Below are 24054 nucleotides of genomic sequence, written 5' to 3'. Positions count from 1 at the left end.
GAATCTTAGTTTTGAATAATGTCAAAAAAAACTCAGGGCTAAGCTGACTAAATAATTTCTATGTGTTTTCTGCCTCTTGTCATATCATAAAGAATAGAGGGAGAGTGAACGTGGAAAATATCAAACATCAGTACTGACAACTCAAAGAAAGAGAAAGGTTATAGATGTATTTCAGAATCAATCTTCCTTTCATCTGATAGACTCAAAACCAGCCTGTAAGCAGAGCTGATAAGAGCTGATATCTCACAGATGCAGAAAAACCTGCTGTTGCACAGAGTCACCAGAAGATCTGGTCTGCAGTACATAGGCCACAGATCATAAGAACAATATTTCCTTAGCTTCATAAGATTATAAATAACTTCTCACTTCTCTTGGTTGGAAAAGACACCAAAAATCTTGCGTAGTGCTGGTATCACTTGAAGTATTATTTTCTGGTTTTCTACGTGACAAATAGTTACACACAGACTTCTTCATCTTTCATTTTTCTGAAGGTTTATACTTACACATTTTCTCCCCAGTCGTTTTTCAGTGGCACAATTCCCACTCCCAAGCTTCACATTTCTAGTGGATTCAGGGTGAAGTTATCGAGCCCTTGTAATCACCCAGCTCCACCCATGAGAACACAACAAAACAACTTCATCTTTGGCTCTTCTTCCTGCCTATCAAGTATCCCATTAATTTTTGGCCTTCCTCTGTCATTGTTTCTCACAACATGAGCAAAGCTACTTGGCAGGAAGTGCCTTTGAGGGGGTATTTTATGCCAGGTAGCTTCAAGGAAAATGTAAACTACTTATGTTTGACAGGATATGGTTTTCAGAGAGGATGTAACTGCTACTGAGCTACTGCTACTCTTGAACTCTGCCATTTACCATCTGAGTTGAACAAGGGTTATTGACAATGACTTCAACAAAGGATGCTTGTGTATAATCACAGAAGTCAAGCGCAGTTTGAGCTGTAACAACTTATAAATAACTCCTGCAAATTCTAGGAAGGAATTTTTACTGCTTTATACACAAAGGCCCAGTGAAAATAAATCCTGTAGTCAGTACAAACACGCTTTTCTAAGCACACCTTGCTCTGCACATACAAACATCAATATTTAAATTATGAAATGGCCTTTTCTGAAATAAAAAATGAACTGAGTATTTGAGTGCTTCCTAAATTGAGGCAATTTACCCTTAGAAGAGGTACCAAGTAAGTCAGCATAAATATCTCTTGTATGTACCCTCACAAAGGGCACTTTAGAGGATACAGCCCCAGCACACTGCAGAAGGGTTCAGCCCACGCTCAGATCCATGGGACCACGTAACTACAGGTGTTACTAAGGTGCCATACAATGCTCAGAGGGACTTACAGCTTGAGACTCCATCACAGCACGTTTGCACCAATGGTGGTTAACAGCATACTGCCGGAGCACACAGGTGCCTGCCTGGATGTATCAGGGATTTTAACAAAACCTTCCTCTGTGGACCAATACTGACACAGAAGCACTTTAAAATTGAAGATACAAGTCAGTTCCAGCCCTGATGGACTCCTCAGTGCCTGTGAAAAGGAATTACTATACATGAGTGAGATCCCACAATTGCAAAGATCCAATGTTTATTGCATACACACGACTCAAGTTTCTCAAGACCAGGTAAGGATTTGATATGATGAATGTGGGAGCATTCTGTTGAACCCGATTCATATAACTGGATGAGCAAACACTTGTGCAATAAAGACAATAATTGAAACTATCAGTTAATCTCAGAAAAATCATAAAGGAAAGACTGAAATATCCTCTACAGTTGGCATGGATTTAAACCATAAGCAGACAAGGAAAAAACAGTTGAGACAGTGCATTTCATCATCTTGTTCCAAGAAGTATCTGCATCACCATCATTTCAAACCAGAGGTAACTGAACCACGTTAGTTTGAAGCAATGTACATTTATTTTTAATTACTGTTCTATCACAGGTAACATGATCTATAATACAGAGGTATTAGAATAGATCTAAGAATTCCAGTTCTGTAAGCTATGCTTTTTTGGTGAGATTACAAATAGTAGAGCATGAGTTGATGGCTTATGAATCGTTTACAGTGTAAAGATTAGATTTCATGTGATTGTATGTAACAAATCTCCACGTACACAAATAATCACTGATACATTTAACCATTAATCTGACTTACAGTTTGCAATAAATTAGATATTGGCATTTCAGATATTAAGTACTGACAATCATGTTGTGAAATACCTAATGCAGCAACTAAGAGTTCTTACTTCATGTGAACAGGAACAATTTGTCTCGAGTATAGAAAGCATCCAAGTGCTCTGGTGAATTTTTAAGGAGGCACAGAAAATATCATGCAGTAGAAACATCATTGTTTTGCACTCAGTGATGTTTTGTCTATTAGTATCTAGTACTAAATCCTGAGAAATCAAGCTTGGGAATTTCCTTTTCATTAGAAAAGTTTGTTCTGTCTATGCGAGAACTTGGGCTTCCAACTTTACTCAGCCAGGATTTCCTGCAAGAAAAATAAAAGGATTAGCATGCAATGAACTGTATATATGTGGTGCTCTCACTCTTTATGCTCTTACTCTGCTTTCCCTTTTTAAAAGCCATAAGCAATAGTCTATTAACGAGGAAACTACCCCAGATATGCTTAATTTTCTCCTTTAAAAGAGCAAGCTATTTAAAAGAATAACTATCAACATTTCTAAACATGCTATGGAACATTACATAAAAATACACCTGGCAGAAAAGGCAAAAGCATAATTATTTTAATAACCTCATTTAAGCACATACAATAGCTTTAAAGTAGGCATACTAGTTTTGCAAATTAATACTATACTTTTAGCAAGGAAATAAAAGTCATTCACCATTGATTAAAAATTAAGAAAAAAATCTAGCAACTAAAAGAACTAAAAGAAACAAACTGAAATCAAAATGAGACATTCAAAGCCAGCAAAAAAATAAAGCAAACACAATTCCAGTACATAAAGCAATATTAAATTATTACATCTAACACTGAAAAATTAAAAAATGTGAGAAAAAAGAATGCTTGTGTAAAATTCAGTGACTTTTGCATGCATTTCCATTACAATTCAATCTAATTCAGCAGGTGCCTGCTTTTTTCTTCCAGAGCACACCAGAAAATTTGCATTGAGTACAAATTATAATGAGGCAATTGAGTGTGAAAGCAGACTGTATGATGGCTGCTCCTCCCTGCACACCATCTTCCTATCCTGCAGCAACTGGGACTGAGGTATAGGAGTGATAAGCTCCTGGTGACAGAAGCAGGTGCACAGACATTTAAGTGCAACAGACAACACCTGCCTTTTTCTAAGTGCCTTCATGAAAACACACTCTCTTCTGTTGTATTGATACCTGAGAGACACGTAAGTATTCTGCTGTACAAAACTGCATGTATTCCCATACAAGTGATACTTTTTATGATGATAAATTGCTATAGGCACATACTTGCAATTAGTTTTAAATTACAAACATACACTCACTTAAGAGCATAAAAACTGTTTTACAGTTAATTCACCCCTGGCAAAATCACGCTGAACATCATAAAATGCAGCTTTCTTGCAACAAGCCATGACAATTGTGTATTCCAGTTACTTCTCTTAAGTCAAAAAATGCAAATACCCAGTATCAAAATGTATCTGATTAGAGACCCTATATGTGATAAGAATGATTTCATACTTTTTCTGACACACAATGTTACACCACTAAAAAAGATCAGAAACTATAAGAACTGAGTCATTTTCCCCAAACTGTGCTACTGCTGTGTAAGATTAGCTTTATCACTAGCATGGATCAGTCCCAAGTTTGCTTTCAGAACCTACACAACTAACCTCGTTCTTGAAACTGTACACAGGGTCTGGAATATGAAGATGTATGCACCCTTATGTATCCAAGAGGTAAGAAAGCAGGCATACCGAGCACTCACATACTTTGAAATATAATCGTAGGAGTAAGTTTCATGGATGACAGACTTGCAGAGAAAAGGACACTGTGAGCCATCCCCCCTGTGATTGCTAAAAAGGAGGCTCCATATGTAAACACTCTCTAAAAACCATGAATTGCAGATGGATATCTCATGTTCAAGATGAATTACCTGTGATAAGCTTTGGTCTACAACTGGTACCAGCAATTCAAATCGGTAAATACATCAGACGTTAACACATCTTCACATCTCTCCTTCTTTCCTTCCTCTTGTAAACAACATGCCTACTTGTCCCTTCAGATCTGACATGCCCAACACATAGATTGCAGGCCACATATGGCCCAGCCCAGCTCGTCCTGCAGCCACCCTCTGTCCTGTGCCATCATGGTGGTGGTTCTCACTGAGCAGCTCATCCAACAGCCATACAGGGTTGATGGGCACTGCGCAGGTTGAAACCAGGGCACAGGGAGGGTGCAGTGCTGTACTGATGCCAGCGTTGGCAAATCATGTTATGCATTCTGACGCACTGGCTAAATACAGGAGAGAAAAATATACAGTTGTGCTATACAGTTCTGTTTCTGTGCTTTTTCTGATACAGGAAATGACATCATTTGCCTGGATTTGTGCAAAGCGTTGGACTCTGTCTTGCATGACATCCTGGCTGCCAAATCAGAGAAAAATGGATTTGATGGATGGACCACTCACTGTATAAGGAATGATTGGATGGTTACACAGCTGTAGTCAATGGTTCCATGTCCATGTGAAGATGGGTGATGAGTGCTGCTCCTCAGGGATCAGTGCTGGGACCGGTGTTACTTAACATCTTTAGTATCTCATGCAACATGGACAGTGAAATCGAGTGCATCCTCTGCAAGTTTGCAGGTGACACCAAGCTGTGTGGTGCAGTCAACAAATGAGAGGGAAGGAATGCCATCCTGAGGGATCTGGCCCATGGCAACCTGATGAAGTTCAACAAGGCCAAGTGCAAGGTCTTGCATCCAGATCAGGGCAAACCCAGGCACAGATACAGGCTGCGCGAGGAATGGCTTGAGAGCAGTCTGAGGAGAAGGATTTGGGAGTGTTGATAGATAGATAAATAGACTCAGCATGAGCCAGCAATGTGCACTTTCTGCCCAGGCAGCCAACCATATCCTGGGTTGCATCAAGAGAAGTGTGATCAACAGGGCAACGGAGGTGATTCTGAGCCTGCTCTCCTGAGACCCCACCTGGAGTACTGTGTCCAGTTCTGGTGCCCCCCAAACACAAGGACGTTGGAGCAGATCCAGAAGAGGGCCACAGAGATGATCAGAGGGCTGGAGCACCTCTCCTACAAGGACAGGCTGAGAGGGCTGGGACTCTTCAGCCTCAAGAAGGCTTCAAGATCTAAAAGCGACCTGCCAGTACCTGAAGGGGCCTACAGGAAAGCAGGGGAGGACTTTTTATACGTGCATGTAGTGACAGGACAAGAGGAAATGGTTTTAAACTGTCAGAGAGTAAATTTAGAATAGATATTAAGAAGACATTCTTTACTGTAAGGGTGGTGAGACACTGAACAGGCTGCCCAGCAAGGTTGCAAATGTCCCCTCCCTGGAAGCATTCAAAGCCAGGCTGGATGGGGCTGTGAGCAACCTGGTCTAGAGGAAGGTGTCCCTGCCTATAGCAGGGGGTTGGAACGAGATGACCTAGAAGATTCCTTCCAACCCAATCCATTCTATGATTCTAGGAATTTGAGAGAATGTTTCAAGATTGCAAAAACAAAAAAAATCAACAAAAATCAATTTTTTATATATCTGTGACTCCATTGTCAGCCAACATAAACCTGTGAATTTTCAAATGGAATATAGAGTTGCAATCAGAAATTCAATGCAAAAATCCGATCATGTCTCTCTACTTATAAGAGTCCTCTTACCAGAGAAAAAAATTCTTCACAATCTGCCTCATTCATGTCACCACTTTCTAGCAGAAGGTACATTTGTAACCAACTGTTTTCAAGGATGAAGTACAGGAAGAGTACAATGTCATCAAAAACCTCTGACAAACACATGAGAGCTTGCAGAGAATTGCAACCACAACCACTGAACCAGCCTGATGACTATCACAAAAACAGCATCACCTATCCCAATGGTTTTAAGGATTTGTTGCTCTTTTTTTTTTTTATGTTTTCAAAACAAATAATCAGAATCAAAATAAATTTGGTTACTTACACACAATAACTGTATATTTTGTAAGGGCTGCTCTGAAAGTAGTGCCTCCTATTTCATGTTGCTGTACAACATCAGAGACAAGATGTTGGCGCTACAGCAGTAGATGTTGCACCTTCCCTCTAATATTCTGTTCCATGTCGTTACTGTATAACAGATGGCAAGAGGGGCAGTCTGACATGTGGTGTCAGACTGAAATAAAGATGTGTGAGTGAATTCCTCCACGTGGCAAAAAGGTCACCAGTGACACTTGCTAAACACTGACAGAAACCAAACGATGGACATGAGCACTCACAGTAGTGTTTCAGCAGTGGTGAAAGCAGTGTGAAAGATTATCTATGTTCTGCAGAGCCATGCATAGCTGTTACATCAGGAAATGAACAGGGCTTCAATCAGACCAAGGGGAATTTGTATTCTCTATCGCTGTACTTCTCTATCAGTGACTTTCTCTGTGGTCATTAAGGATATTGCCCAAAACATTTCAAAAATACAATCTGCACACAAGGAAGATTATTTTTAAATTCAACTGTATCATGGCTTAGAAGACTTTTAAAACCCATTCTGATAAATAAATAAATATTGATAGAGAAACAAAGAAGGTTGTATGCGGCTTGCAGAGGACGGTGCATAGACATTTTCTCATCCAGGAGTGTGATTTTTATATGAACTATGACTGCAGGATTTTGGAGCCACACGAGATACAGATGCACCCAGAAGGGTCTTTGGAGGTACCACAGCTCACATGACCCACCTGCTTCAACACTTTATCTCAGGTAGCAGAACAAGCTGGCTGTGATCTCTCAGGGATCTGATTTCTACCAAGGATCAAGGATCCCCGTCTCTTCACTCACGGCATCTGCAGAGCTGCCTGGCAAACGCACCCAGCCCAACTGGTTGATTGCTGCTCAGCCCCTCACACTGCTGTGCAAACTGCTTCTGCCCCAGTGACAGCAGCAGCTCCACATCCAGGTGGAGCCTTCTTCCTTCCTCCTCCTTCAACACCAGGCTAACTTTCAGGCAATAGGCACCAACTCCCAACATCTCCATGTTTTGGTCACCACAGGACACTGTTATAATGGCACCACCTAATGAAGTCAGCCTTTGGTTCTGAGCCCTACACAAACCATTCTGTGAGCAACGGCTCCCATCCAAAGAACCAAAGGGCAGTCCTCTGAAGATGTGGTCTGGTCACTGTCCTTCCCAAAAACAGCAGGAGCCAAAGGGAGAAAAGATGCTCTGAAGCAGCTGAAAGCAGGGCTGCCCCTTTCCTGTTCACTTGATGGCAGGTGCTGAACACTCTCAGAGAGCTTGCTCTGTCAAACAGTGTTAGTGTGCTCTTTGCACAAGTAGTTGTTGCAATGGAAATAAATTGCAGGCATTACGTTCAGAGTTACCTACATATATGCAGCCCAAGACAATTCTTCTTCCCTCAGTGCAGCCCAGGCAGGCAAAAAAGCTGGACACCCCAGTTTTAGATGAAACATTTTCTAGTAAAAAGCGTAACAAGGGAAGAAGCAAAAACATGAGTGAAGCAGGAGACTACAACTTTGAGTTTGAGTCCTAAGAGAGCCAGATGTCTCAACATACAGAAAAGAACCTAGTAACACACTAGCTAAAACATTATATCAGGAAAAAACTTGAAAAGGCCCCTACACAGCAGAAAAATCCCTAAGATGGCTGGATATCCTTCATCCGAAAAAAAAAAAAAAAGAATATATCTGAAATAGGGAATCACTTAAAACAGAAGCTTCTCTGAGCTACCTTCAGATTAATCTGATACCCACCAGAAAACAGACTTTTCCCCCCTCTCCTCACTTAAAGATGAGCCTGTCTTGGACAAAATCAGAAGTACTACCTCCTTTGCCTAGCCTTCATAACTGTATGTAACTGAGAGCATGGCTGCTCCCAATTCCCGTGTTCCACTGCATGAAGAAAATAACCTTCCAGCCTGCACACAGCAGTCAGCTCCATCATCTCACGTGGAGAAGGATGAAGTGAGAACGATGAAAGCTCAGTTAGAACAATCTAGCTCCACTGATACATTACAGGATGCACGTATTGTGTTCCCTACCTTATGCAGAAAATAGGAAAGAAAGAGCTACAGAACTGCTCTCTAGTGGTTCACATGGCTGTATGGGCTCAGTTCTTTGCTGAGATGCTGATATTTTGCACTTACTTCACTGATCTTTCCTCATGTCTGCATGAGACAGACCATTCACTGAACACCAGGAAGCAATTATTTTTTAACCAGGAAAGAAAGCAGGAAACCAGTATTTGCTACAAGTAGCATGCAGTTATTGCAATTGTTTCTTCATTTATCTGCAGAAGAGAAAATTTCCAGTATTTTTAATGTTTTTAAGCTGTTTTAGTTTTCATTACCATGCAGATCACTAGACCTGAATTAAGATAAGGCTCCACATCCTTCTATTGCTTCACTCAGCCTTCATTTCCTTTCACACACACTGTGAATTTCAGACCACCCAGCACATAGAAAAGATGAGCTACAATCACTAGCATTTGGAATGTCAGCTCACCATTTATAGCATTCACTTGGAAACCAACTGCTGCTACCCACTTCTGTTCAGGAGTGAGAAAAACACAAACCACCTCACTTGCCACATGGGATCAGCCTGAATTGAATGAGGACATTCCTTTAAACTTCTCTGTAAGAGCATGGTATACAGCTTACTTTCCAATAAATATTCCTATGGACATATTTCTGAAGTAATGCTGTTTCAGGTTGGAAGAAGAGCTAATCTCCAAATAACTGTTTCCTATTGTACTATTTCTTGGTTATTACATGTCAGCACAACTTCTCTGGGTCACACTCTGTTCTCAAATCAAAGCCATGTCGGTTGTACAGGATGAACAGATGCCTTTAATCAGTTTTACAAACCTTACAACTTCCCTGTCCCAAGGAGAAGACCAGCACCAGCTCAGCAGACCCAGGCTGCTGGCAGGCCCTGGGCTCTCCCCACTGCAGCTGCTGCTCATCTTCACATTCATGGTGGTTTATTCCTAGGAGTTGAAGGAACAGTAGGATCTGCCCCTTTTATCCTCTTATTAACAAAAATGAACCTGGCACAGCAACTTGTTACCCAGGCAACCAAGATCTTTCCTTTCCACGTGCTTGGAAAACAACATCTGAAGGGCTGGTTCTGCATCACCCTCGCCTTGCTTTCTGCAGACACCGCTGGCTGTATGTGCTACTGGATGCATGCATGTCTTTCTGTAACCTAAGGCACACCTGCAGACCTGGGATCTTGGTACTGGGGCTCCACTCGCTCACACACTCAATCAGACATCCTGTCAAGCACCACTCTCTGGAAATATTATTTACTGAGCTTTCTTCCCTCTGCCATATAATATAATAGCAGCACAGCCATAAAAACCACTGGGCTTTGAATATCACAGCCAGCAGATCAACTGATTTCCCCAAATGAGATTTTTTTAAATCCAAATGCTATAAAACAGATTTCTTCAAGTAAATGCTTTCTAATGCAACTTTCTCTAAGCAAATTTCTTTCCTACTTTAATACGGAAAAATAAACCCTGCTGCAGGAAGGAAGAGGCCTCCTGTGATTTCAGCAGTACAGGTGTGAGAGCAGTGGGAGGAACGACACCTACTGCACATCACTTTGATGAGATGGGGCATGGTACTGGAAAGAACCCTGCCATCCTCTGTGTGGATGTGACTAGGAAGGAAGAAGAGAATTTGATGGAAGTGATGGGTGCCCTCAATGGCGCCTTATGAAGCCTCACACTTGAATTCTGACTCAAAAGGAAACAGTATAAGAGCTTAGAAATAGGATATGTGGCTTTTTACCTCCTGTCCTCTACTTAAAGTCCATATTTGATCATTCAGGGAGTCACAGCTGCTTACAATTGACAGAAAACAACAGTATTACACAAGTTCCTAGTCTCCACACCTGAAAAGACCACCATAGCTGGTATTAACAACACTGCTGTGAGCCAGCTCAGAGGTTAAGGGGAGAAGCTTTTGCCAAAATGAATTTGGGGGAAGATTTTTTTTTTTTTTAAAACTACAGTCATTATTGAAGAAAAAAAAAAAAAATCAAATCAATGACCTCTCCAGAGCTAATATCATAGCACCTTCCATTAGCACCATGTCATTCACGAGGAAAAAGAATGCACTGAGGGTTGGTGCATGCCAGCCGAGTGCCTAAATGAACAATACATTTTCCCTTTGCCTGACTCTGTATGGAATCAGGATGCTCCCATGGGAACTCATTTTTAGTACAGACGAGTTTGACTTTTTGAATACAATGGAGATTGCAGCATTTTACAGTGCCTGAAGCACTAGAAATGGACCCAGAGAGTGACCCATGGACACAATTTAGATATATGTTTGTTTCTCTTCATCTTAACCACAGCATTACTTAGAGTGGAACAAGAGAATGCATGCTTTAATTAGAGAGAGAATAAAGGCATCAAAGTGTTTATGCTTTATTTCCCTTTGTTTAGGATAAAACATCTGAGAGAATGTTGCTTTTTGAAGACAGTATTTACATCTGCGACAGTATATAAACTAGGGCTGCAAATATTTATGAAATACCTCCAAAATGTTGTTGTATCCTATAACAGTACTGTCAAGTTTTCATAAGCCCTGACATTTAAAAGTTTGCAGAAGAGAAATGCAGATTTCTTTCTCATTGCTGCCTGCCTTTGGCCTTTTGGAAGAAACTCAGAAGTGGAAATCACAGCTTTCTCTGCAATCTGAAGGGCTAGGGACATTAAGTATAAAGGCTTTTTGTTTGTTAAGAGTGAAACTGACATACAGGTAAGGTTTCTTGAAGCTGGTAGAGTAGAGGGGTCTCGCAGCTCATAGATCAGTGCAGAGCCATTCTATTTCCCCCACACCTCTATCCCTGCTTCTGGAGCCTAACAGTACAAGAGCAATCTAGAAAGAAAATTTATGGGGTTTGATGTTCACATGGTAAAAAATAGCAGGAAGGTAATAAAAACATTAAGTGTTTGAAAAATACTGTTCTGTTTGACACGATGTGAATCCTTACACGGCCTAAAAAAAGTCCCACAAAAACAAAGCAAAATAAATAAAGTACACTTAGCATTTTAAGTTTAGCAAAACCAGTCAAGGCAGAGAAAACAATCCGAAACAAGAAAATAGAAAGATTCCGGGAAGACTTGCAAACATTTTGGTGCAGGAGAAAGTCAAAAGGATTCAATCAGAGCAGTCAGATTTCTCCCACTGACCTGCATACACTGCTCCTTGTAATTTTTATATTTATTTTTACTTGTTTTTTCCAACTCTCAAAAATAGGCTCTAGCTTGGGGTAAAACGTGAAAGCTGCCTGACCTGAAATGGAGCTGCCACTGGAGCTCTGCTACAGGGTGCCTCTGCTGCCATGGAAACTGCTGCACTCCCCCCTGGGAAATCGCATCAGGAGATTTTTAAACTCTTGTGCTTCCTGCTTGATGAAACACCAAAAATAATGCTGGCAGCAGCCCATACACTGGGTCAGGATTGAAGGTCCGCAATTAATTGTACGTCCACACCTTTTGCATATGCATACCTGCAAGAGGAAGGAGGAAATGGAGAACAAGCAGAGGGGACTTTCAACAAGTGTACCTCGATGACCCCACCACAGTCCACCAGCAAACCAAAGAGACAGGTTGCTTCAGAGCACTGAAGCCCAAAAAAAAAGGAAGAAAAAAACCCACCCGTAGTCTAAGGATACGGGCCAAGAAGTGGGTGGGCTAGAAATGAAGGAACCTGCTGAGGCGTAGGTGTGGTGCTCCAGAATAGAACGGAAGCCTGTGGGCACGAGGAAGGCTGCGCTGCTGCTCCTGCTTACTAGCTGCTCTGCACATCACAGCAGCCATTTCTTGTCCCTTTGGATATTTAGCAGAAGTTCTCCAACTGTTTTAGAAAGGGGAGAAAAAGATACTTCATCAAGTGTTTGACTTCATATTTATAAACACAGCTGACAGATGAAAGTTATGAATGTGTTGATATTTCTCCCCTTCTGTCCAACCCTGCTGCACACAAGGCCAGCATTTTTTCTAGAGAACACACAGTCAGAGTTTCTTCGAGGTACTCCTTGAAAGTCAAGTTGGCAGCAAGGACAAATTGTCACAATCTGGCAGGTTAATGATGTGAGCTGGGTGTGACGATGTCAAAAAAGCTTCAAAAATATATTTTGGTGTCACATTTTTATTTATAAACCTGAGAAAAGTGACTTGAATGCCAATGTTCATCACATACTGTGGGCTATCAGGAAATGTTTGCTTTTCATGTCACTACTAGCTTTGCACTTTCACCTCTTTGCATCTCAAACTTGGACTTGAAGATCCTTTCCACTCTAAGTAAGTCTGTGAAATTTGTTATCCTACTTTGTTATCTGATCTATGTAAGGTGTCTTCATCTCTGAAAGGGGAGGAAAGATCCCCAAATGAGTGAAACAGAGCCTGAAGATTTTTTTTTTGTAATGTGCAGTGAAAACAGAACTTTCCCACCCATTATTTCAATTAACTTGAAACAGAATATAAAGATTTACTTACAGACATGCAGTAAGTCCATTTTGATAAAAATTAGGAGAATCTCTTCATTCAAAACAAGTTGGTAAGTTATATTTGGTTACTTTTCAAAAAAAAAATCTCAGAAAGCTACTCAACAATGTAGAAATTTCAACAGCAAGGAAGAAGTAGATGACAAAACAAACCAAATTAGCCATTCCAGTAATTCAAAATAGCGTTTATGTCCTACTGTGCTACAGAAAATGCAAGACAAAAGCTAGCTTCCTGTTAGGCTCATGTCCTATCTTCCCAAAGCAATTAAAAGAAGCAGAGATGAAGAAGCCAAAAGGCCCATTATTTTTCCCTTGTAATATGCCTGCCTCCTACAGGGTAAGATTTGGCTCACAAGGCAGACTGAGTAAAAATTTTGGCTAATCTTCCTCTACTGCACAGAATGCAATCGAAAATGACTTCTAATAAACAAGCTACTAAATCAAAGACAACAAGGACTTTAAATGAGGAACTGTTGCTGTTACCATACCAGTCCATGGCTCTTTAGACAAGCTAGTTCTGTAAAGCTTGGCAACTGGTTAGTAGACATAACCTATATAAGCTGTACTTCAAGCAGATGGCTGTACTGGAGTTGAGCAAGGAGTAAAGTACCATTGACTCAGAGCATTAAATTTAATTCAATTTATACTTCAATTTATAAACCCTAGCCTTAGGCATTTCAAGGATGTACTGGAGGACCACAGAGTCATCATACAGACCAACTCAACAGTTTCATTGACCTGGTAAATAAAGTAAAACAGTCACTACAGTAAAGAGCTCAGTTACAGACATGTAGTCAGAATTCACACCAAACCAAGATGCACTCAGAATGCAGAACCTTGACTCCATGTTCTACCATGTTCTTTACTCCACAAGAACAACCTGTGGCTTCCAGGACCCCAGAAATGCCCTTGAGGTGAACTCAGCACAGTATGTTTACAAGGAAGGTAATTATTAGTACATTCCAAGTATAACACACAGAAACAACAGCCCCTGTAAATAAAGTCCCCTTTGTAATTGGTAACATTTGTTACCATAAATTAGGATTTGTTGATGTATAATTTTTCGTTTCTACAAAGAACAGAAATAGAAGATGCACTTAAAACCAGCCATATACTTCCTGCAGGCCAGCCTGCCTCCCCTTCGTGCCTTGAGGTAAGAGTGCTGAAGTAGCAAACTGCCTTAGACAGCAAAGAAGGGCTGAGCCTCCAGCAGGCATGTCAACCCTCACCAAAGGGAGAAACCCTTTCACCTTCAAGCATACCTCTTTATGGTCATTTTCTTATGACTTCATACGCATTAAAAACATGGTTCCCAAAAGACCTAATATTTTGTTTTTCTCTACGGGCTTCACAAGTTCCATAAATTCACCATTTCACTTAAGGACACTTTGGTTTTAAGATAACAAAGGCTGTCCTCACAGGTAAGAGCAAAACACACCGACTAAAGAAGCCTTTCAGGTCATCCTCCCAAACAACCCTAGCAGAAGATACGTATCAGCTGAGCACTTCAATGTAAGACAAAGTATAGAGCTCTCAACTGCACTTTGTTTCCCACAGATGTACATGATACAAAACTGATCTGTAACTTCAGTTGTTCGGTTTCTACTTTCCATTAATATCATCAGAACATCCATAGGAAATAAAGGCCTATTCATGTGAGATGTGGCAGTGCTGCAGGCACTCCTACAGCAAAAGTCCATTCCTGTGGTCTATAAACTGTCACCATGAATATACTCACTTAGTAGAAATAAACACACATTTAACATCAAAGCTCCAAGCTATTTGAGAAGGCTATCAGAGCATGAATACATTTTTGGTTCAGTGTTTCTTTAACAAAATTAAACAAGGCTTTTAATATTATTGAAATATAATCCGATTCACATTCTTCGCTATTCAACATTTCCTGTGCTGCAGGACTTGGTATTTTTATTAAATCTGGTTCTTGAACTATTGCTTTAAAAATGTTTTCCTGTTTATTGGCAACAGGGTTGAAATAAATCAAGAAGCACGTTTCTTTTTTCAGAAAAGTTCCTGACACAAAAATAAAACCAGGTAACTTAGAACTTTCTATCAGCTCCTCGAAGCACCGATGGCACTTAATGTTGCCATTTATAAAAAGCAAACCAGCAGATTTACCAATTTTTCATTATAACAGCAAGCTTGATCTTCCTTTTTAATCTTGCCACTAGTTTTAGACATCTTTGGGGAATGGAACTAGATGATCTTCAAGGTTCTTTCCAACCCAAGCCATTCTACAAACTTTTTCCTGTTGTCTCATTAGAGTCTGTTACTCCTTGGCATTACAACTACCTTTTTTTTTTTTAAAGTATTGAAACCTTCAGATTTCCAGAACTACAAGAGCAGATTTCTACTTCAGACAGTGTCTCATTTCTATCAAAGGCAATGGGAAGACTTTTAGTGAAGGCAGCGAAAAAGACTTGACTAATTTCCAGAACTATGACTACAAGAAATAACTGTTAATATAAAAAGGCCTAAATCAAGGTTTTTAAAAATGGATGGGCACATAGTTTGGAGTATTCCCTCTAAACAGGTATTGTTAATTACTAAGGAGCACCTTGTCCTGTGCCAACTTTTATTCTTCCAGCTGCTTCATGCAATGTAGGCTGACGAAAGAAGCATTGGGCCAATTGTGAAGGAAAAGGTGCTTTGGATCACCAGGTTAACAGGCCCAGAAAACAGTGTGACGTTTACATCAGCAGTAAAAGCTGGGGAAAGTCAGCCTTTTATTTTATATGTGTATATACATATATATATATAAAATAAAGTTTATCAGTTCTTAGATTTTCTTCAAGAGCACAGTGCAGGCAATGCTACCTTGCTGCTGTGCTGCAAACGAGGACTGTAACAGCAGGGTAAGAGTAACACAACATTTTATTAATATACAGTGTTCTACTTTCAAATACCTGGTAAGAACAGAACTGCTAGCAAAGGATATCCTCCAAAACTCGTGTCTTCCCAGTTTTTCATCTTTCTCTCAAGCTTCAGGGGCTGTTAAAAAGTATCAAGCATCTGATTTGCCTTCTGTAATTTCTGCTGTTTCTTTCCCATTTCCCCTCTTGATTTTATTTTGCCTGATAGTTAAAGCAGGCGAATCTGTTTCTGATCACTTTCAGACCATAGCCTGCTGCAGTGACTATAAAGGTCTTGTAATCTGATTTAAGAACTTAAACCTAGAAAAACAGTGATTTCTTTAAGAGACAATTTTGTCAGCATTCAAGTACATGTTTCATTAACATGCTTGACAAAACTTATGTTTTGGAACTAACTCTCGGTGCTTCATTACTGCAGGAAAGGGTGAGTACTGAAATCTACCAGCCTACTCGTGATTTACCATCCTAGAATAAGTTGTTCTCCTTTGCAGAGCTTGTGTGCACTCTACAGGGCTTCCTAATGAAATTAACGGACCTGGGATATGTTGCTGCTATAATGAGGGATGCTACGATGCATTCTGTGTCTTTGTTGGCTTCAAGCATTTTCTGTCGTGGTCACAGAATGACAGTGATTCACCTGTGTGCAGGTTTCAACTCTTTCCTTGTAATGTGAACAGTGCCTGACATTCAGCTGTGATAACACACACATTAAAAATGCATTCAAGACTGGAGTTACTAGGTCCTCATATCAGAGAAATAAATTATACATAGAACAGCCAACTTCAAGGCCTCATTTCCAAATAATCTTGGAATTATTTGGTGCTTCCAGTGACAAGGATTTTCAAAGGCTCAGAGTTGAAAAGCTGACGTTCAAGACTCTCATAACACTCTCAAGCACTTGGAATTAAAAAATGTGATCACCCATGTCTGTTTGGCCATTTATAAATAAACGTTTCTCCTGTTTTACAACACTAAGACCTTGTAACCAAAATAGCAAAATCAACAGTTTAGGGTGAAGCATTACAAAAGCTCACAAACCTCACCACTGTAAGACTGGGGGGGAAAGTCCTCTAAAATAACCATGTCAGAGCAGCTCAGGTCATCATGCACTTCATGAAATCCAGGGTATATTCCAGCTTACTTGCTGCACAGATGAACAGACCAAACATTCTGTAAAAGTTTATCAGTTAAATATGAACTTCAAGTTACAGCAGCTGCAGCAAAACCTGGGATATAATTTACAGCAAATAAAAACAGTGACCAAACCAGATATGATTCCAGATGGACACTATAAGCCTTCAGCAGTTTGAACATCCCTCTTGAGGAACTAGAGCATCCACTGTGAGACAAGATGATTGATTTAAGAATAATGATGATAGTATGTCAAATTCCACTGTAGGTAAAAGATCATGAAGCAGCTCTGTGCACATCACTACTGCAAGTCGCATTCCAAGGTCTCAAACTGGGCATCAGGTAAAAAAAAGATGACTGAAAAGCCTGGTCTAAATGACTTCACAGGTGGCAAGTTCTAGCAGCGGTAGAAAAAGCCACATTTCAAGGCAGTGCTCAAAGGGTTTTAGTTGGTCACCCATCTTTGCTTCCCACCTTATTCACTGATAAGACTGGTGAAAACAAAAGGCATGAACAGCAAATACAAACCCCATTACCATACACAGCCTACTGCTTTCTCCAAACCAGCTGGCCCCAGACAAGGCTGTCGCCTCAAGCATAAAAAAGTGGTTTGTGATACTGAGGCTAAAATTGCTTACAAACAGCAAGTTACAATTTAGTAAGCAAGTTCCAGACAAACACTCAACTGCACAGCTTGCTTCTGACCCTACAAGCTGTATTGGTGGTAGCATGCATCTCATTTAGGAGCAACTGCATCTCTGCTAAGAGTCCTTTCCTACCACATTTATAATGGATGCTGCACTTTCTACTTGCAAGTCCTCCTGGGAGTAATGCAGTCTGCCATGACAAAGCACTCTCTATAGAAGGGCAGCCCAACTGTGCAACTCTTACCTTGCAAAAATCAGTATAATTTTTTCCCATGGCAAAAATAGAATTTCACCCTTTACAATCCCAACAAGTAGGTTTGATCACTATTTTTCAGAATCATACAATGGTTGGAGTTGGAAGGGACCTGAAGGATCATTTTGTTCCAACTCCCTGCCAGATGAAGCACTAGACCAGGCTGCCCAGGGCCCCATCCAACCCAGCCCTCAACACCCCCAGGGATGGGGCATCCACAGCATCTCTGAGCAGCCTGTGCCACCACTTCAACACTCTCTCAGTAAAAAGCTTCCCCCTGACATCACGCCTAGATCTCCCTTCCTTTAGTTTAAAACCATCCCCTCCTGTCCTATCACTATCAAAAATATTTGTGGATTTCCAATTCAAAAGACCTGCATTTTTTGAGGATCAGCATCAGATAAAATATACACTGAATTGTTGAATATCAGTGCTATCTGAAGCACCAGATCACACTTCCTCTTGGACACACATAGCAAACCACATGCTGAATTATGCAGGATCACCAAACAGACCCAGCAGACTGGAAATCCTGGTACTCAGAAGTAAAGATGTAAAAGTCAAGTCATCAAGGACTTTTGCTAACAAGTTCATTAGGCACTGAATACACGTAACGCTGATCCTGATTTTAAGAATTGCACAAAGCATAAGAAACAGTAACAACAATAAATAAACCCATACACACACAAAAAACCCGTGGCCTCAGTTTTCATTGCAATGCATGGAATTTTGCCACAGAGCTTTCATTAAAGTAAAACACATGTGTAGGCCTCCTGCACTTCTGTAAAACTCTCAGTGTATATATACAGTGTAGCAATAATAAAACCACTGAATTGAGACTTAAAAGCTCTCACATGGAACTTGGCTGGCTTGCTCCTTTGTTACAAGACAAATATGCCATCTCAAGTGTAAGAACTACAAGAATTACTGCCAACAACGTGCCTGCAAGTCAAAACTGCCCCCGCCTCGCTGTTAGGGAGCAACTTTTTCTCTATAATAGAAAAGCAGCAGAAAGGATTTGTATGTAATTAAAACAGTACATCCGTTTTGGCTTTAAGCTTAATACAGGATGTTGCAGTCTCGCCTACATATTTTTTTGGTTTACTTACAAACAAGACTTTACAATACAAGGACTGACAGACCCTTTGCTACTACATCACAAATCATTCCATTCTTCCCTTTTCCTTTGCTTTAATGATAGGAGAAACAACCCTTTGTTTCTTTAAGTAATTATTCTTATTCATTCATAGATCCTGATACAATAAACATAGAAATGCCACATTTTCTTTTTTCCCCCAAAACTAAATAAAAATCCAGCATTGCAGCTTTAAAACAATACATTCACCCATTTTTGGTTTCAGTTGTTGGACACTTTTCATCTTAGCTTTACAAAACTGGAATACAAAGACATCAAACTCATAAGTAATAATGAAGAGTCTATCTGCTATTCCACCTGCTAACAGTGCTTCACCTGCAAGGTGCCTCAGTGATCAGAGGTGTGTGAAAGGTAACCACACAATTAAGCATTTTCCTATCAGGATCACATATCAAACTAATTAACCCAAGAGTTTGGTCATTTACAAACACACAAAAAGAACTGGTCAGCACATCTCAATATAGTTGAGTCAAATATTAAGTGCATTACTTTATGAAAACTGGATTCAGCTTCCTGGGCAAAAATCCATTATGAACTTGAAGAGGCAACAGCCTTTTTGAACCAGACAAAAAGCAATGTTAGCTGAGATTCAAAAAGGTCAGACTTAATTGTTTAATATCTATTACTTTGCAATACATGATAAAAGTTAAACACTGCCAACTAAACAAATCGTACCTGACAATAGAGAATCCTTCAGACTCCTCTCCATACATTGAAACCTGAATGTGAAGAGTGCTGTACCTATCTATCACTCCTTCACTGTCTGGGCACAGAGGAAGATTCAAACTGCTGCAGCTGATCCTCTCCAAAGGCAAAAGTACTGATATCTGAAAGGCTGGGTGGCATCCACACACTGAAGAAAGGAATGAGTTTCCTATCTTTCATAAAATGCATAAGATCATTGATTTTATCAGAAAAAATGTGGCTCATTTTCCCCCAATATATATTTAAAACACCAGAGGTATGATATACAAATACCAGCTAGGAATCAAACAAAGCAACAGAGCACTTTGCAAGACACAGTGAAGTTCTTTTATTTTCTTCTTTCTTTCTGTAAACATACAGAGACCTTACTTATAAGAAAAATATGATGGGAAAAAAAACGCAATGGAGAGAAACTCCAAAGAGAACAGATTGCCAGAAACTATGCATAAACAGTTCAGGCCTTGATCTCTGTGTATAGTTCTGATACAGTTACATGAACTGCCGGCATGTGGGACTAAAATGGTTATGTGGCTCTAGCTTAACATGAACCATAAGCAGTTTGAAGTTGCTTCATTTAAACAGAACAGCAACACACGATAGAACCCTGGCTGGACACCAGATCCAAGATGTCTTCAGCAGCATTAAGCGTGGCAAAGACATGCCAAGAAACAAACGTGAACAGTAATCATGCACCTAAACATGCATAATCAGACAGGAGATCATTTTACCACAGCACTTTGCATTCACATCTTCTGTTTTTCACCACCGTGCTCAAAATGACCACAATCTGCATCAATGGTAGCAGAAAGGTCTGCAGAGAATGAGGAAGCTACAAAACATCTAAAACTGAAGACAGTTGCTTCAATCCTACCTACTGTTTTCCTATGGGAAAAGGATGTGAGCTGCCATTTCCCAAAGCCTGCAGGCAAACAGACAGAACAGACTGAGAAGTGAGAGAAACACAAAATCTACACTTGCAAATAAGAACATATTTGAACAGCCACTCACATGCTTCACCTGTAGGTCGTTCCAGAGTAATGTGCTGTTAAGCTGAAGGATTCTCATGCAAAATGTGATCAAGAACATCTACATCTCTGTTACTGGTTAAGATTCAGGTCACACTCTTTCCCAATGTATTTAAAGTAATTTCTGCTCTTAAGAAAATTCCAAATCCCAAGCAATTATCCATTATTTACTTTCTCAGGGCACCTCAGTGATTCCTGGCAGACAGTATATTTACTGAGGAATGCAAAACACTTCCCTTATGGCAAAATTCTTTCAGATAATGAAACTGTTGTATGAGATAGGCTGGCTAGAGGATACAAAACACTCCACTTGATAAAAGGAATTACATAAAAAAATTTCATTATTTTTTTCCACATACATTGGCCACTTACTGTGTGTGTTAATATATTAAGCACAGGTTGCTGTTTGTTTAAAATATCAATAGCACTCAGATAACAGGTTCAGGCAACTTCCCATTCAGCCCACAGGCTGGAAGGCAGAGCAGTGTTTGGCACTAGTTTTTAACAGCATTTTAAACCAGTAGAAATGGCCCTCTTGGCTTCAACCCCTGGGGTGGTGACTTGTCCAGTAAGCAAAGCTGAACCTCCAACTGACATAAAGCCTGTGGAACAACACAAAACTTAACTTCAACCATCCTACCAAACATCCTTCAGGAACCTCTAGACACAGAAATAAGATTTAAGTAAAGCACAGAAAAAAAAAAATTCCGAGCCAAACAACTTTAAAAGTTTCAATTATTTTGAGCTTCCATAACAAATTTGGCATCAAAAACAACATTAAAAAACACTGAAATACTTCCTCTTCAAGAAAATACTTGTCCACAATGAAACCAACCACAGAGTTTCAGTAACAACAACAAATACCAGTTACTGCTAGAAATACCTTCTTCAGCTTAAAATTGTCAGGATAAAGCCTGCACCCAGCCTGTTTTCATATCTGCTTCCACTTAGATCCTGCTAACACTGGTTCTGGGCACCTCTAATGCCTCTAACCTCTAATGTGACTGGCTCCTCAGGGGTATTTTGCGCTTTATAATTTAGAATTAAATGGCCAAACTGTTAGAAATGTATCAGCTGGACAGCATTATAGGCCCTTCAAATCTCACCAAAAAGAAGGCATGAAGGCATTCAGGGAAACAGGCAGATATGCATAAAATTGTTATGTGTCTCTGCCTTCCCTCCATGCAGTTAAAAAAAACAAAAACAAAAACAGCACCACTCATTAACATTTGCTCAGCATCAGTGAGGACACAACAGAAGACATGAGAACAGTGAGACAGTGGGTCATCTTCAGGGATATTACCCAAAATTTCAGATCACCCGCAGGCTCACATGAGACATTCATTTCCTGGGAATGCTTCTTTTGACAGCCAAGGACCCCATGAATCTGAGTGTTATCCACGGCTCCTGCTGTAGGTGTACATATATGCAGCCCAATACCATTCCTCTTCCACCAGGGCAGCCCAAATAAGCCAGAAGGTTGGACAGCCACACATTACAGTTCTTCCATATGCGCCCCAGTGTTTCATTTAGTGGTCCACCCAGAGGAGCTGATTACCCTTTGTTGTACTGTACAATGACCAAAGCAGCTATTGCTACTCGACTGCATCACACCTCATAATTAAAATTCACTGCATCTTCTTATCAGCATGCATCCTCCCTAACCTTACAGCACCTCCACTGTGAACTAAAGGGATTTTTGTACAAGGACAGGAACAAGAAAACAACACTAATTAATAAGCTAAAACAAGTTGAGTTCTTTGAGAAATTCAGGTTCATGTCACTTTTCATCTGTAACTAAATTCATGAAGAAGCAGAAATTCATGTGCCTGCATACTCAAAATTCTTAACTAATTTGTGAATAAGCTACCTGAAGTTGCATTACAAACCACAACCAAGGTTTATCACACATGTAAGTATGGCAGTGGGCCACATCTTGCCCTGCACACACTTTTCCCAACACTGCCTCTAATGAGTTAACGACACAGAAAGGAGGACTGGAAGCTCCAGTGTGTCAGCACGTGGTCACAGACAAAGAACCAGACAATATCTTCACTATGACAGCAGCAATCTGCTTTCCAGACCAAGAAGGTAGAATCACACTTATTTAAGGCCGCTCACTGCATCAATGCAAGAGCTGAAGGATGCTGTGATCACTTCAGACATTGGAACTAGTCACCATGTCCTAACCACTTTTCTTCTCCTCCAAACAACCCCATATAAATAAAACCTGGGATTGGGCAGAACCGACAAAATGTTATTGGAGTCAGGATGCCTTGCTGCATTTCCAAGAATCCCCTGGCTCTACTTCGAGCATTAGAGCATGAAGCACTCCGCTTTGAGGTGATCTTGCCAAGGAGCAGAGATGTGAAACTAAGAGGAAGCCCCACATGTATTGCTCCATACGCTTGGGCAGCAGTGAGCACCCAGCCACAGCTCACTGCCGTGATGAAGACACTGCAAATCCAGATGGAGCTACACGTTTCTGTTACACCAGAGATGATGCAACATAAAGAAGAAGCCCATTTAAATGGTCATGATATTCTGCCTGTGTTGTTTTACTGCCACGTTGAATGCATTATTTAACTTTTCTGATGTCTAAACAATAATTCACCAGATACTTAAATCACCAGAGACTCTGATTACTTTGATACTGTTTAGAATTCTTAATCTTCTACTGATTTAGTTTTACAAGTAAGGAAGATGTCAAAAAATTACAGTAAAAATAAGGTGCTGATAATTACTAAAAAGCAACAAGTGATTTTGTTTTGCCTCAGAGAAAGCACTGAAAACTTGAGGAATTAAGCAACTAATGTCACTGCCTAACACAAAATCAGAAATAATATTAAACAAAGTACAAAGGTAAAATCGCTTTCATTCAGGTGTGGAAATGTTAACTCTGCTCTAAACAGGAAGGGACATGTAGAAAAGAATATCATGTTTCTTTAAGAAGAGTCTTACCTACATCAGAAAACTACTGCTAATGCGCCCGAACCCTAACGACACTCCTGCAGGAAGGACAGAATTACTGTCATTGGAATACTTCAGTGTGACAAAGTATAATGAGACATCTTCATGGTGGTAACAATTTGTTTGAATATTTCCTGCTAAGGCACAGTTCATCTGACTCAGATGCTGATGAAAACGCGTTTAAAACACTGCCAGAGTATAAAATATCTTTCAGGCACTGGGGTTTAGGCTGGGACGTGCCTCAGCCGGTTCAGCCAGAGAGCCACAGCACACAGTGCTTCAGTGATGCCAGCTAGTGCTCTAGGCCACGGAACAGGCCTTCTGTTCCTTCCTGCACAGCTATTTAGCAAAGAGGTGGATCTAGTTTTGTAAGCTAGCCAAGATCGAGGTGGCACAGATGACAAAGGATAGTAGCCTTATACTGAATCTTACTTATCTTTGTCCAGAAAAAGTTCTGCAAGATACTAGATTGATATTTTAGCAGTATCTAAAAACGTAACGCTTATTTCCTTAGAGAAAAAAAGCAGAGATCTGCCACAAATCTGGAGATAACACAATGAAAGAGGCTAACAAAGCAAAGAAACAGAA

The 24054-nt window shown here is 40.3% G+C and overlaps 1 protein-coding gene across 1 annotated transcript in view; it reads right to left on the bottom strand.

Moving 5' to 3' along the window:
- Positions 1 to 1582: 1582 nt before the first annotated feature.
- Positions 1583 to 24054, bottom strand: part of ACYP2 (acylphosphatase 2) — a 46677-nt gene continuing 24205 nt past the window's right edge. Inside the window, exon 4 of the mRNA XM_042862236.1 lies at positions 1583 to 2505. Coding sequence (XP_042718170.1) covers positions 2391 to 2505 — 115 coding nt within the window. The 3' untranslated portion in view covers positions 1583 to 2390. The remainder of the gene's footprint in view (positions 2506 to 24054) is intronic.

This window comes from Lagopus leucura, unplaced genomic scaffold (genome assembly GCF_019238085.1).
Source record: "Lagopus leucura isolate 7727_CA_CO unplaced genomic scaffold, USGS_WTPT01 Super-Scaffold_73, whole genome shotgun sequence".
NCBI classification, from domain to species: domain Eukaryota; kingdom Metazoa; phylum Chordata; class Aves; order Galliformes; family Phasianidae; genus Lagopus; species Lagopus leucura.
Note: the sequence above shows the minus strand (reverse complement) of the source record. Positions and strands in the feature narration are given on the sequence as shown.